Source organism: Aedes albopictus, chromosome 1 (genome assembly GCF_035046485.1).
Source record: "Aedes albopictus strain Foshan chromosome 1, AalbF5, whole genome shotgun sequence".
NCBI lineage: Eukaryota > Metazoa > Arthropoda > Insecta > Diptera > Culicidae > Aedes > Aedes albopictus.
This window is the reverse complement of record NC_085136.1, coordinates 39,272,619-39,285,057: the sequence shown is the minus strand read 5'-3', so window position 1 is coordinate 39,285,057 and position 12,439 is coordinate 39,272,619. Positions and strand designations below refer to the sequence as shown.

Below are 12,439 nucleotides of genomic sequence, written 5' to 3'. Positions count from 1 at the left end.
GTACTCTCAGTCTCTCATCTTGTGAGAAGAAGCTAGATGCTGCCGATAACATTGATCGGTGCAAGGATTGGCTCGTTGCCCAAGGGTTCGGGCAACGGTACGGATGGGACTATGAGAAAGTTTCGGTGCCCGTTGCCTTACAGTCGACTTTTCGTGTATTACTGACCATAGCTGGACACTATGAGTTGCAGGTTGAACACCTGAATATCTGTATCACGTACGTTGATTCACAAGTGACAGCCTCAAGATTTTGCGGTTCCGGGCAAGGAACGCTAGGTCTGCAGACTCCACAAGAGTGTGTACGGCCTAGAGCAGACCGCTGGCCTGTGGCACTGGACCATGGCTACGATTGTATAGGATTTGGATTTCGAAGCCTTCCTGTTTGATACTTGTTTGTTGCGGAAGCGCCTGGATTGATTGTCTGCAAATGTGGTGAGACAATCGACAATCCTACTGACGGTGACGATACACGGCGATATCAGCTGGTTCTTGGGATACGGACCTGGAAACCTGGAGGAGTTCCACAATCTGCCGCAGGAAGGTTGTAACACGTTTTGGGCTGGAAGGAGATCGGCTGTCTGCTATATTTGACCACACATAATCGTCCGGACATCGCTGCTTGTGTAGGTATCCTGAGCCGGTATATGATCTGCCCTACAACCGTAGGTTGGACGGAAGCCAAGAGAGTCGTCCGTTACTTGATCTCTACCATCGACTACGGATTAAGGCTGGGAACATAAGACGAACCAGAACTGTTGCTGATAGGTTTCTGCGACGTAGATTGGCGTCCGGGATGGATCAAAACGATCAAATGACTATATCGGCATCGAAGAAGAAGGTAGTGAGGACAGGCTTGACGATAAACTCGACCAAGATAAAGTACATGATTGCGGATACCTAGATGCAGAGGCAGGTATCAGGTATCAGTAGGTCGGCTCCAGAGGCACGTTCTCCTCCATTTGGGAAATTTGTGCCATCGCCATGAATACAAGCCTATTCATCATTTACCTGAGGGAGAGCCAAGGGAGGAATAAGGGAAAAGATATGGAAAAGGAAGGTAAGGGAATAGGGTCGACATAATCACATAAGCGTACCACAATGGTTTCGAGCAGCGCCCTGAAAAGGGCACAGTAGAAAACGCATAAAGCGTTAAGTAAGCCTATAGCTACTTACCACAACGGGTTCATAACAATAGAACATCCTGAAGATTCAGGCTTCTTAGGCCAGTTTCACTTCATGCTGAGGCAGGCCAAGTGGTGTTAGCGCTGAGGCAATTATTGATAAGGATGTGTTTAAAATTTGACATTTTCAAACGGAAATCAAATTCGCTCTATAATGCTGATACATTGTTGGTAATTTTAGGAATGTCACTGTGAATTAAAAACTTTCCCAAATTTAAAACCAATATACGATTACAGATTTATTTTACAAAAATAAAAATATTTAAGTATTAGTTGCAATACTTCATTTCACCGTCACTAATCCGGACTCCCCATTGCATTTAATTTAAATATGTAGAACAAAGTACGTAGTCCTTCTCCTCTGACACGCTTCCCTCCGTGCTTCAAGTACATTCAGCGCAAATACTTCGTTTCCCGTCTAATACACAGAGTTTCGTTTTTAATCCTAAGCGTTCCGTTCGTTTTCTCTCGCAGAAAAACACAAAAACGCGAAACGCACACATCTAATAAGGCACATTACACCTGACTGCCCTCCGTCGCTGCTATTCTTGATCTCCACCACACCTAGCTCCAAACAGGTACCGTCACTTTTGCCACCATCATCGCCGTCCCCACCGCCCACCAAGCCGCCGCCGCCCCCGTTCAGATATTCGTCGACTCCACACCGCCATTGTCCAGCGGGCCGACCCCGTCGCCGTAGTCCAGCTCGTCCTCGTTCGGTATGTCGTCCAGATCGAGGTCCTTGTTCTCCGGACACTCCCGGCAGCGGGAATCGTTGATGCCGTAGTTGATGCACGTCTGGCCGACGCACTCGCAGCAACCGTCGTGGAACCATCTATGGGAAGGGAAGGGTCGATTAGATGCAGGCTGTGATGAGTGCAATGTTTAGGGAACGCCCGATTCCTACCGATAGCTGGTGGCTCCCATCGTGATGCAGCTCTCCTTGCACTTGTTCCAGGACATGCATTGGGCCATGTACGCAACGGTGCAGTTGACCGTCATTTTGGATGGGGTGTCCAGACGGGGTTTCAGGTCGTTATCGCTAGAATCTGTATGGGTTGAAACAGATGAAGGAAATTAGTCGAATCTGTTCAAAAACACTAAGATCGTGATATCCAAAATAATAGAAAGTCTTCTTTGTCCACTGAATCCTGCCTATTGTTTAGGGAACCCCATGTTTAGATAAAGGGATTGATGATCGGGATTTGGGATGGATATGGATTAGATTTTGATTGGATTTGGATTGGATTTGGATTGAATTTTGATTGGATTTGGATTGGATTTGGATTGGATTTGGATTGGATTTGGATTGGATTTGGATTGGATTTGGATTGGATTTGGATTGGATTTGGATTGGATTTGGATTGGATTTGGATTGGATTTGGATTGGATTTGGATTGGATTTGGATTGGATTTGGATTGGATTTGGATTGGATTTGGATTGGATTTGGATTGGATTTGGATTGGATTTGGATTGGATTTGGATTGGATTTGGATTGGATTTGGATTGGATTTGGATTGGATTTGGATTGGATTTGGATTGGATTTGGATTGGATTTGGATTGGATTTGGATTGGATTTGGATTGGATTTGGATTGGATTTGGATTGGATTTGGATTGGATTTGGATTGGATTTGGATTGGATTTGGATTGGATTTGGATTGGATTTGGATTGGATTTGGATTGGATTTGGATTGGATTTGGATTGGATTTGGATTGGATTTGGATTGGATTTGGATTGGATTTGGATTGGATTTGGATTGGATTTGGATTGGATTTGGACTGGATTTGGACTGGATTTGGATTGGATTTGGATTGGATTTGGATTGGATTTGGATTGGATTTGGATTGGATTTGGAATGGATTTGGATTGGATTTGGATAGGATTTGGATTAGATTTGGATTGGATTTGGATTGGATTTTGATTGGTTTTGGATTGGTTTTGGATTGGATTTGGATTGGATTTGGATTGGATTTGGATTGGATTTGGATTGGATTTGGATTGGATTTGGATTGGATTTGGATTGGATTTGGATTGGATTTGGATTGAATTTGGATTGGATTTGGAATGGATTTGGAATGGATTTGGATTAGATTTGGATTGGATTGGATTTGGATTTGGATTGGATTTTAAAATCCAATCCAAACCGAATCCAAATTCATTCCCAATCCAATATAAATCAAATCCAATCCAAATCCAATTCTCATTCGATCCAAATCCAACCCAACTCCAATCCGATACAAATCCAATTCTTATTCGATCCCAATTCAATTCAAATCCAATTCAAATCCAATACAAATCCAATCTAAATCCAATCCAATCCAAATCCAATCCAAATCCAATCTATATCCAATAAAAATCCAATCCAAATCCAATCCAAATCCAACCCAAATCTAAACCAAATCCAATCCAAATCCAATACAAATCAATTACAAATCAATCCAAATCCAATACAAATCAATTACAAATCTAATCCAAATTCAATCCAAGACCCTATCCAAATCCAATCCAAACCAATCCAAATCCAATCCAAATCCATCCAAATCCAATCCAAATCCAATCCAAATCCAATCCAACCAAATCCAATCCAAATCCAACTCCAAACCAATCCAATCCAATCCAAATCCAATCCAATCCAATCCAAATCCAACCAAATCCAATCCAAATCCAATCCAAATCCAATCCAATCCAAATCCAATCCAAATCCAATCCAAATCCAATCCAAATCCAATCCAAATCCAATCCAATCCAATCCAAATCCAATCCAAATCCAATCCGAATCCAATCCAAATCCAATCCAAATCCAATCCAAATCCAATCCAAATCCAATCCAAATCCAATCCAAATCCAATCCAAATCCAATCCAAATCCAATCCAATCCAATCCAAATTCAATCCTAATCCAATTCAAAATCCAATCCAAATCCAATCCAAATTCAATCCAATTCTAATCCAACCCATCCAAATCCAATCCAAATCCAATCCTAATCCCATCCAAATCCAATCCAATCCAAATCCAATCCAAACCCAATCCAAATCCAATCCAAATCCAATCCAAATCCAATCCAAATCCCAATCCAAATCCAATCCAAATCCAATCCAATCCAAATCCAATCCAAATCATCCAATCCAAATCCAAATCCATCCAATCAAATCCCACCAAATCAATCCAAATCCAATCCAAATCCAATCCAATCCAAATCCAAATCCAAATCCACCAACCAAATCCCAACCAAATCAATCCAAATCCAATCCAAAATCTAATCCAATCCAAATCCAATCCAAATCCAATCCAAACCCAATCCAAATTCATCCAATCCAAATCCAAATCCAATCCAATCCAAATCCCATCCAAATTCAATCCAAATCCAATTCAAAAATCCAATCCAATCCAATCCAATCTAAATCCAATCCAATCCAATCCAAATCCAATCCAAATCCAATCCAAATCCAATCCAAATCCAATCCAAATCCAATCCAAATCCAATCCAAATCCAATCCAAATCCAATCCAAATCCAATTCAAATCCAATCCAAATCAATCCAATCCAATCCAAATCCAATCCAAATCCAATCCAAATCCAATCCAAATCCAATCCAAATCCAATCCAAATCCAATCCAAATCCAATCCAAATCCAATCCAAATCCAATCCAAATCCAATCCAAATCCAATCCAAATCCAATCCAAATCCAATCCAAATCCAATCCAAATCCAATCCAAATCCAATCCAAATCCAATCCAAATCAATCCAAATCCAATCCAAATCCAATTCAAATCCAATCCAAATCCAATTCCAAATCCAATCCAAATCCAATCCAAATCCAATCCAAATCCAATCCAATATCCAATCCAAATCCAATCCAAATCCAATCCAAATCCAATCCAAATCCAATCCAAATCCAATCCAAATCCAATCCAAATCCAATCCAAATCCAATCCAAATCCAATCCAAATCCAATCCAAATCCAATCCAAATCCAATCCAAATCCAATCGAAATCCAATCCAAATCCAATCTTAATCCAATCCAAATCCAATCCAAATTCAATTAAAAGCCAATCTAAATACAATCCATAGCCTCCAAATCCAATCCAAATTCAATTAAAAGCCAAAATCCAGTCCAATCTAAATCCAATCCAAATCCAATCCAAATCCAATCCAAATCCAATCCAAATCCAATCCAAATCCAATCCAAATCCAATCCAAATCCAATCCAAATCCAATCCAAATCCAATCCAAATCCAATCCAAATCCAATCCAAATCCAATCCAAATCCAATCCAAATCCAATCCAAATCCAATCCAAATCCAATCCAAATCCAATCCAAATCCAATCCAAATCCAATCCAAATCCAATCCAAATCCAATCCAAATTTAATCCAAATCCAAATCCAATCAAAATCCAATCCAAATCCAATCCAAATCCAATCCAAATCCAATCCAAATCCGATCCAAATCCAATCCAATCCAATCCAAATCCAATCCAAATCCAATCCAAATCCAATCCAAATCCAATCCAAATCCAATCCAAATCCAATCCAAATCCAAATCCAAATCCAATCCAAATCCAATCAAAATCCAATCCAAATCCAATACAAATCCAATCCAAATCCAATCCAAATCCAATCCAAATCCAATTCAAATCCAATTCAAATCCAATCCAAATCCAATCCAAATCCAATCCAAATCCAATCCAAATCCAATCCAAACCCAATCCGAATCCAATTCGAATCCAATCCAAATCCAATCCAAATCCAATCCAAATCCAATCCAAATCCAATCCAAATCCAATCCAAATCCAATCCAAATCCAATCCAAATCCAATCCAAATCCAATCCAAATCCAATCCAAATCCAATCCAAATCCAATCCAAATTCAATCCAAATCCAATCCAAATCCAATCCAAATCCAATCCAAATCCAATCCAAATCCAATCCAAATCCAATCCAAATCCAATCCAAATCCAATCCAAATCCAATCCAAATCCAATCCAAATCCAATCCAAATTCAATCCAAATCCAATCCAATTCCAATCCAAATCCAATCCAAATCCAATCCAAATCCAATCCAAATTCAATTTAAATCCAATCCAAATCCAATCCAAATTCAATCCAATCCAATCCAATCCAAATCCAATCCAATCCAAATCCAATCCAAATCCCATCCAAATTCAATCCAAATCCAATTCAAAATCAAATCCAATCCAAATTCAATCCAATCTAATCCAATCCAATCCAAATCCAATCCAAATCCCATCCAAATCCAATCCAAATCCAATCCAAACCCAATCCGATCCAATCCAAATCCAATCCAAATCCAATCCAAATCCAATCCAAATCCAATCCAAATCCAATCCAAATCCAATCCAAATCCAATCCAAATCCAATCCAAATCCAATCCAAATCCAATCCAAATCCAATCCAAATCCAATCCAAATCCAATCCAAATCCAATCCAAATCCAATCCAAATCCAATCCAAATCCAATCCAAATCCAATCCAAATCCAATCCAAATCCAATCCAAATCCAATCTAAATCCAATCCAAATCCAATCCAAATCCAATCCAAATTCAATTAGAAGCCAAAATCCAGTCCAATCCATAGCCTCCAAATCCAATCCAAATTCAATTAAAAGCCAAAATCCAGTCCAATCTAAATCCAATCCCAATCCAATCCAAATCCAATCCAAATCCAATCCAAATCCAATCCAAATCCAATCCAAATCCAATCCAAATCCAATCCAAATCCCATCCAAATTCAATCCTAATCCAATTCAAAATCAAATCCAATCCAAATTCAATCCAATCTAATCCAATCCAATCCAAATCCAATCCAAATTCAATCCAAATCCAATCCAATTCCAATCCAAATCCAATCCAAATCCAATCCAAATCCAATCCAAATTCAATCCAATCCAATCCAATCCAAATCCAATCCAATCCAAATCCAATCCAAATCCCATCCAAATTCAATCCAAATCCAATTCAAAATCAAATCCAATCCAAATTCAATCCAATCTAATCCAATCCAATCCAAATCCAATCCAAATCCAATCCAAATCCAATCCAAATCCAATCCAAATCCAATCCAAATCCAATCCAAATCCAATCCAAATCCAATCCAAATCCAATCCAAATCCAATCCAAATCCAATCCAAATCCAATCCAAATCCAATCCAAATCCAATCCAAATCCAATCCAAATCCAATCCAAATCCAATCCAAATCCAATCCAAATCCAATCCAAATCCGATCCAAATCCAATCCAAATCCAATCCAAATCCAATCCAAATCCAATCCAAATCCAATCCAAATCCAATCCAAATCCAATCCAAATCCAATCCAAATCCAATCCAAATCCAATCCAAATCCAATCCAAATCCAATGCAAATCCAATCCAAATCCAATCCAAATCCAATCCAAATCCAATCCAAATCCAATCTAAATCCAATCCAAATCCAATCCAAATCCAATCCAAATTCAATTAGAAGCCAAAATCCAGTCCAATCCATAGCCTCCAAATCCAATCCAAATTCAATTAAAAGCCAAAATCCAGTCCAATCTAAATACAATCCCAATCCAATCCAAATCCAATCCAAACCCAATCCAAATCCAATCCAAATCCCATCCAAATTCAATCCTAATCCAATTCAAAATCAAATCCAATCCAAATTCAATCCAATCTAATCCAATCCAATCCAAATCCAATCCAAATCCAATCCAAATCCAATCCAAATCCAATCCAAATCCAATCCAAATCCAATCCAATCCAAATCCAATCCAAATTCAATCCAATCCAATCCAAATCCAATCCAATCCAAATCCAATCCAAATCCAATCCAAATCCCATCCAAATTCAATCCAAATCCAATTCAAAATCCAATCCAATCCAAATCCAATCCAAATTCAATCCAATCTAATCCAATCCAAATCCAATCCAAATCCAATCCAAATCCAATCCAAATCCAATCCAAATCCAATCCAAATCCAATCCAAATCTAATCAAAATCCAATCCAAATCCAATCCAAATCCAATCCAAATCCAATCCAAATCCAATCCAAATCCAATCCAAATCCAATCCAAATCCAATCTAAATCCAATCCAAATCCAATCCAAATTCAATTAGTAGCCAAAATCCAGTCCAATTCATAGCCTCCAAATCCAATCCAAATTCAATTAAAAGCCAAAATCCAGTCCAATCTAAATCCAATCCCAATCCAATCCAAATCCAATCCAAATCCAATCCAAATCCAATCCAAATCCAATACAAATCCAATCCAAATCCAATCCAAATCCAATCCAAATCCAATCCAAATCCAATCCAAATCCAAATCCAATCCAAATCCAATCCAAATCCATTCCAAATCTAATCCAAATCCAATCCGAATCCAATCCAAATCCAATCCAAATCCAATCCAAATCCAATCCAAATCCGATCCAAATCCAATCCAAATCCAATCCAAATCCAATCCAAATCCAATCCAAATCCAATTCAAATCCAATCCAAATCCAAATCCAATCCAAATCCAATCAAAATCCAATCCAATCCAAATCCAATCCAAATCCAATCCAAATCCAATCCAAATCCAATCCAAATCCAATCCAAATCCAATCCAAATCCGATCCAAATCCAATATAAATCCAATCCAAATCCAATCCAACCCAAATCCAATCCAAATACAATCCAAATCCAATCCAAATCCAATCCAAATCCAATCCAAATCCAATCCAAATCCAATCCAAATCCAATCCAAATCCAATCCAAATCCAATCCAAATCCAATCCAAATCCAATCCAAATCCAATCCAAATCCAATCCAAATCCGATCCAAATCCAATCCAAATCCAATCCAAATCCAATCCAAATCCAATCCAATCCAAATCCAAATCCAAATCTAAATCCAAATCCAATCCAAATCTAAATCTGAAACGAGCGCCTTACGAAGTTCTCGAAACTTCCTTCGAACTTTTAAATTGACAGTGTTTTCACAGAAATTGACTGAAAAGTTCCCTAAGAAATTTTAAAGAGAGTTTGCCGAAAATTCCCGAAGAAAAAATTCGAATGCCTATCAAAATTGTTAAAGAAACTCGTAAATAAATTACGAAAGCATTTTTGAAGCAATTGGCCTAACCATTCGCTAAAAAAACGAAAAATAGAAAGAAGAATTACCGAATGATTTTCCAAAGCTATTGCAAAGAAATTCCTTAAGGTATTGGTGAATAAATGTTTAAAGGAATTGCTGAAATACATTCCGAAGGAATTCTCATAAAAAATGCCAAAGTTATTGACAATTTGTTTGGAAATTTCTCTGGCAATTATTTTAGATTTTTTCCGCATATTTTTGGAATTATTTTTTCGTTGCAAGTTCTTTGTAAATTTCTACGGCCATTTTTTTTTCTAAAATAACTATTTTGAGAATTCAGAAATTCTCAATAGAAATTTCTGAAGGAATTCAGAGAAACGCTGAATCAATTCTCAAAGGAGTTTTTGAAGGCTAACACGACGAACTTTTCGAAAAACTGCCTGACAAACACCTACCATAAATATCGAAGGATATTTCATAGAAGTTGCTAAATAAGTTCTCAAATGAATTTCAAAAAATACAAAAAAATAAGAAATTGCCAAAGGTATTTCTGTAAAAGTGCGAAAGCATTTTCTCAAGAAGTTTCCGAAGGCTTGACGAACTGCCAAAGCATTTTCCGAATGATTTTCTAAAGCCAATGCCTAAAGAAATTTCAAAAAATTATTGTTGAACGAATTACCGAGAAATTTTCTTAAAAAATTTGATAATAATCTCAAAGAAATTTGCCAAATAGTTTCTTAAAGAATTACCGAGAAAGTTTAAAGGGTTGCCTTAGAAAGGAATTGATGACAAAACTCCTTCAGTTTCCTAAAATAGAGAATTCCTAAACCAACATCAAAGATACTCACGCATCAAGTACTTCATTCCTGTCTCGGCATTCGACCCGTACATCGCGGCATCCAGATCGATCGGGAACGTGTAAATCCGCCAGCGTTCCTCCGGATCCTCCTCCGAGGTCAGCACGTTGAACAGATTCGGGAAGCCTTCCAATTCTTCCACGTGGGACTGCTTGCTCAGCTCGTTGGTCGTTTCGTTCGGCTTCGGGCACATCTCCAAACAGCTACAACACTCCGTGTACAAATAGCTCAGGCACTCGGAACACTCCTTACAACAGGAGCAGTTCTTCATGTCGCACTTGCAGCTCTGCGTCAACATGCACTTGGACACGATACTGGCGCAGACCATCTCGTTGCACGAGTAGGCAAACTGGGCCAAGCAGATCAACCCTACGGCCGCCCCCAGCCACACCACCAGAATCTTCCTTCCTTCCAGCATGACGTCCGACTTGGTTCGTCACACGACACAGTTCTGCGTAGTCTTTCTGCGAAAAAGATCAACGGAAGTCGATAAGCTTCGTCGCTTTATGAATGAATCCACTTGTGCTGATGTCCCCAGCAAGTCTGACGAGATCAGTGTGTTTTGACTTCTAGCGACGACTGTGCGACAGCCAAGGTCGACTACGCGGCAAGTGATCGTTTCGCGCGATCGCGCTGATATCTGCGGAATGTCATCAGAGGTGAAACCTTTCACGATCACTTTGGGCGTAGGTAGGTATGGAGTGGCTAAGTAGCGAAAATTCCCCGTCAAAAGATAAACAAATCACTGCGTGATCGCACACGGACCGATCATCGAAAGCAACTTGACGATAGTTTCCTCTTCTCCGGGAGTAATTAGTATGTAAACAAATCAACTTGCGCATTTAATATATGGTGAATGGTCTCTTGTCCACAGTGGAACAGCGCAGTTGAAGAGTTCAACCAATACATTTGAGAGGCTCTGGTTTAGACCGGTGGAATGCGGATGATCACTGCGAGTTTGGTGCTGATCAGCGGTCGATCACGTATTAGATTGTTTGCAAATCGTTGCGATCGCTTTAACGATCTTCAATTGTGATGAAATTCTTAAAAAATCGCGAATTTCACAAGGTTTTTCGTAGTTTATGAATTTTTATCCCAAAGCCTTCCCATTTTCCCACGCTATGTTTGTATAAACAACACGATCACGCATTATCGATCGCTTTCGTACACCAAACTGGTATTGGTGTTGATTGTTGTGATCACCTTTCCAACCTGTATTGGTAGTTACTTGATCCAGCCACCACCAATACAACCACAGTCCACTCCAGCGATGCTGAACTCAGACGTACTCTCACGCGTACGCAAAGGAAAAGTCAAAATTCCTTTCCCATCCAGCTTACAGGAAGTCCAAAATTGATTGCATTTCCACCTTATCGATCACTTCTGCACTGTAGCCCAGTCCTCGCACGATACGCAACGCACTGATCTCGCCAAATAGCGTCCCAAAAACACGACTCGATCGTTCCCAAATTCACCTGTGGTGCACCTTTCTGGAAAGAAGTTGCCCCTCCAACACAAAGCACAGAATCTCAACACACTCCTAGTCTGGCAACTGGTAATAAGAAAAAAACTTGATCTCGCGGCGATCTTCGCTTCGAGCGCGCTTCTCAACGTTGCTTTCTCGTCGGTGGTTCGCGATCGTTTGACTGCAGCGGTATGCGATCGCGATCTTCTCTGGTGCCGGATCGCCGCAGTGTGGTCCTTCTCTTCGTATTTCTCTCTCGTATCCAACTCAACCCAGGTAACTCTCCGAAAATTCTCAAATTCTACCTTCATTTTCAACCTTTTCCAACCGAAGCGAGAACACACGTGCCCCGAGTCCGGACTCCATTGATGAAAGACGAGAGACATGCTGCTGTGCAGTGCAAGGCGCCTCCATTCTCATAACAACGGAGATCGATGCCGATCTGCACTCTTCTTTGGCTTTCATCGATCGCGATAAGTAGGAACTTTTATCCCATTGACCGACCACACACTCTCCGATGTCGGTCTATCGCTTCCACACCGTTGCGTTGCGTTGTTGTTGTTGGACGAGTCAAAGAATCGAAAGAATCGTGCGCCTATTTTTAGCGAAGGCAACAAGAATGCAACCGAAGAACAGTTCCAGGAATTTTTGTGAATGGATGGACTTGTGTCCGCCGCCGCCGCGCCGCACGAAGGTTCGACCAACCGCAGGCGCTGCAGGCTGATCGCGGTAAGAAGAAGTTTGATCGGAGCAATTCGGATTCTCACGCGGGTTTCATTTCGAGATAACTACAATGGGTAAGGGTCTTCACAAAATGATTACGGAGAGTAAGCATGATCAACTGCAATATCAACTAA

General features: G+C 39.9%; 1 protein-coding gene across 2 annotated transcripts; it reads right to left on the bottom strand.

The window, feature by feature from the left end:
- Window positions 1-1,394: 1,394 nt before the first annotated feature.
- Window positions 1,395-11,783, bottom strand: LOC134284890 (protein twisted gastrulation-like). Of its 2 annotated transcripts, none has more exons than XM_062844396.1 (4): window positions 11,593-11,783; window positions 10,109-10,577; window positions 2,089-2,230; window positions 1,395-2,016 (listed from the first exon to the last, which is right to left on the bottom strand). In XM_062844396.1, the coding sequence occupies exons 2-4, from the start codon at window positions 10,533-10,535 to the stop codon at window positions 1,824-1,826; spliced, it is 762 nt and encodes a 253-aa protein (XP_062700380.1). In that variant the 5' UTR covers window positions 10,536-10,577; window positions 11,593-11,783; the 3' UTR covers window positions 1,395-1,823. The 2 variants fall into 2 exon arrangements, with proteins under 2 accessions (XP_062700380.1, XP_062700379.1); XM_062844395.1 differs by having other exon boundaries at window positions 10,109-10,581; window positions 11,593-11,780.
- Between the last annotated feature and the right edge of the window lie 656 nt (window positions 11,784-12,439).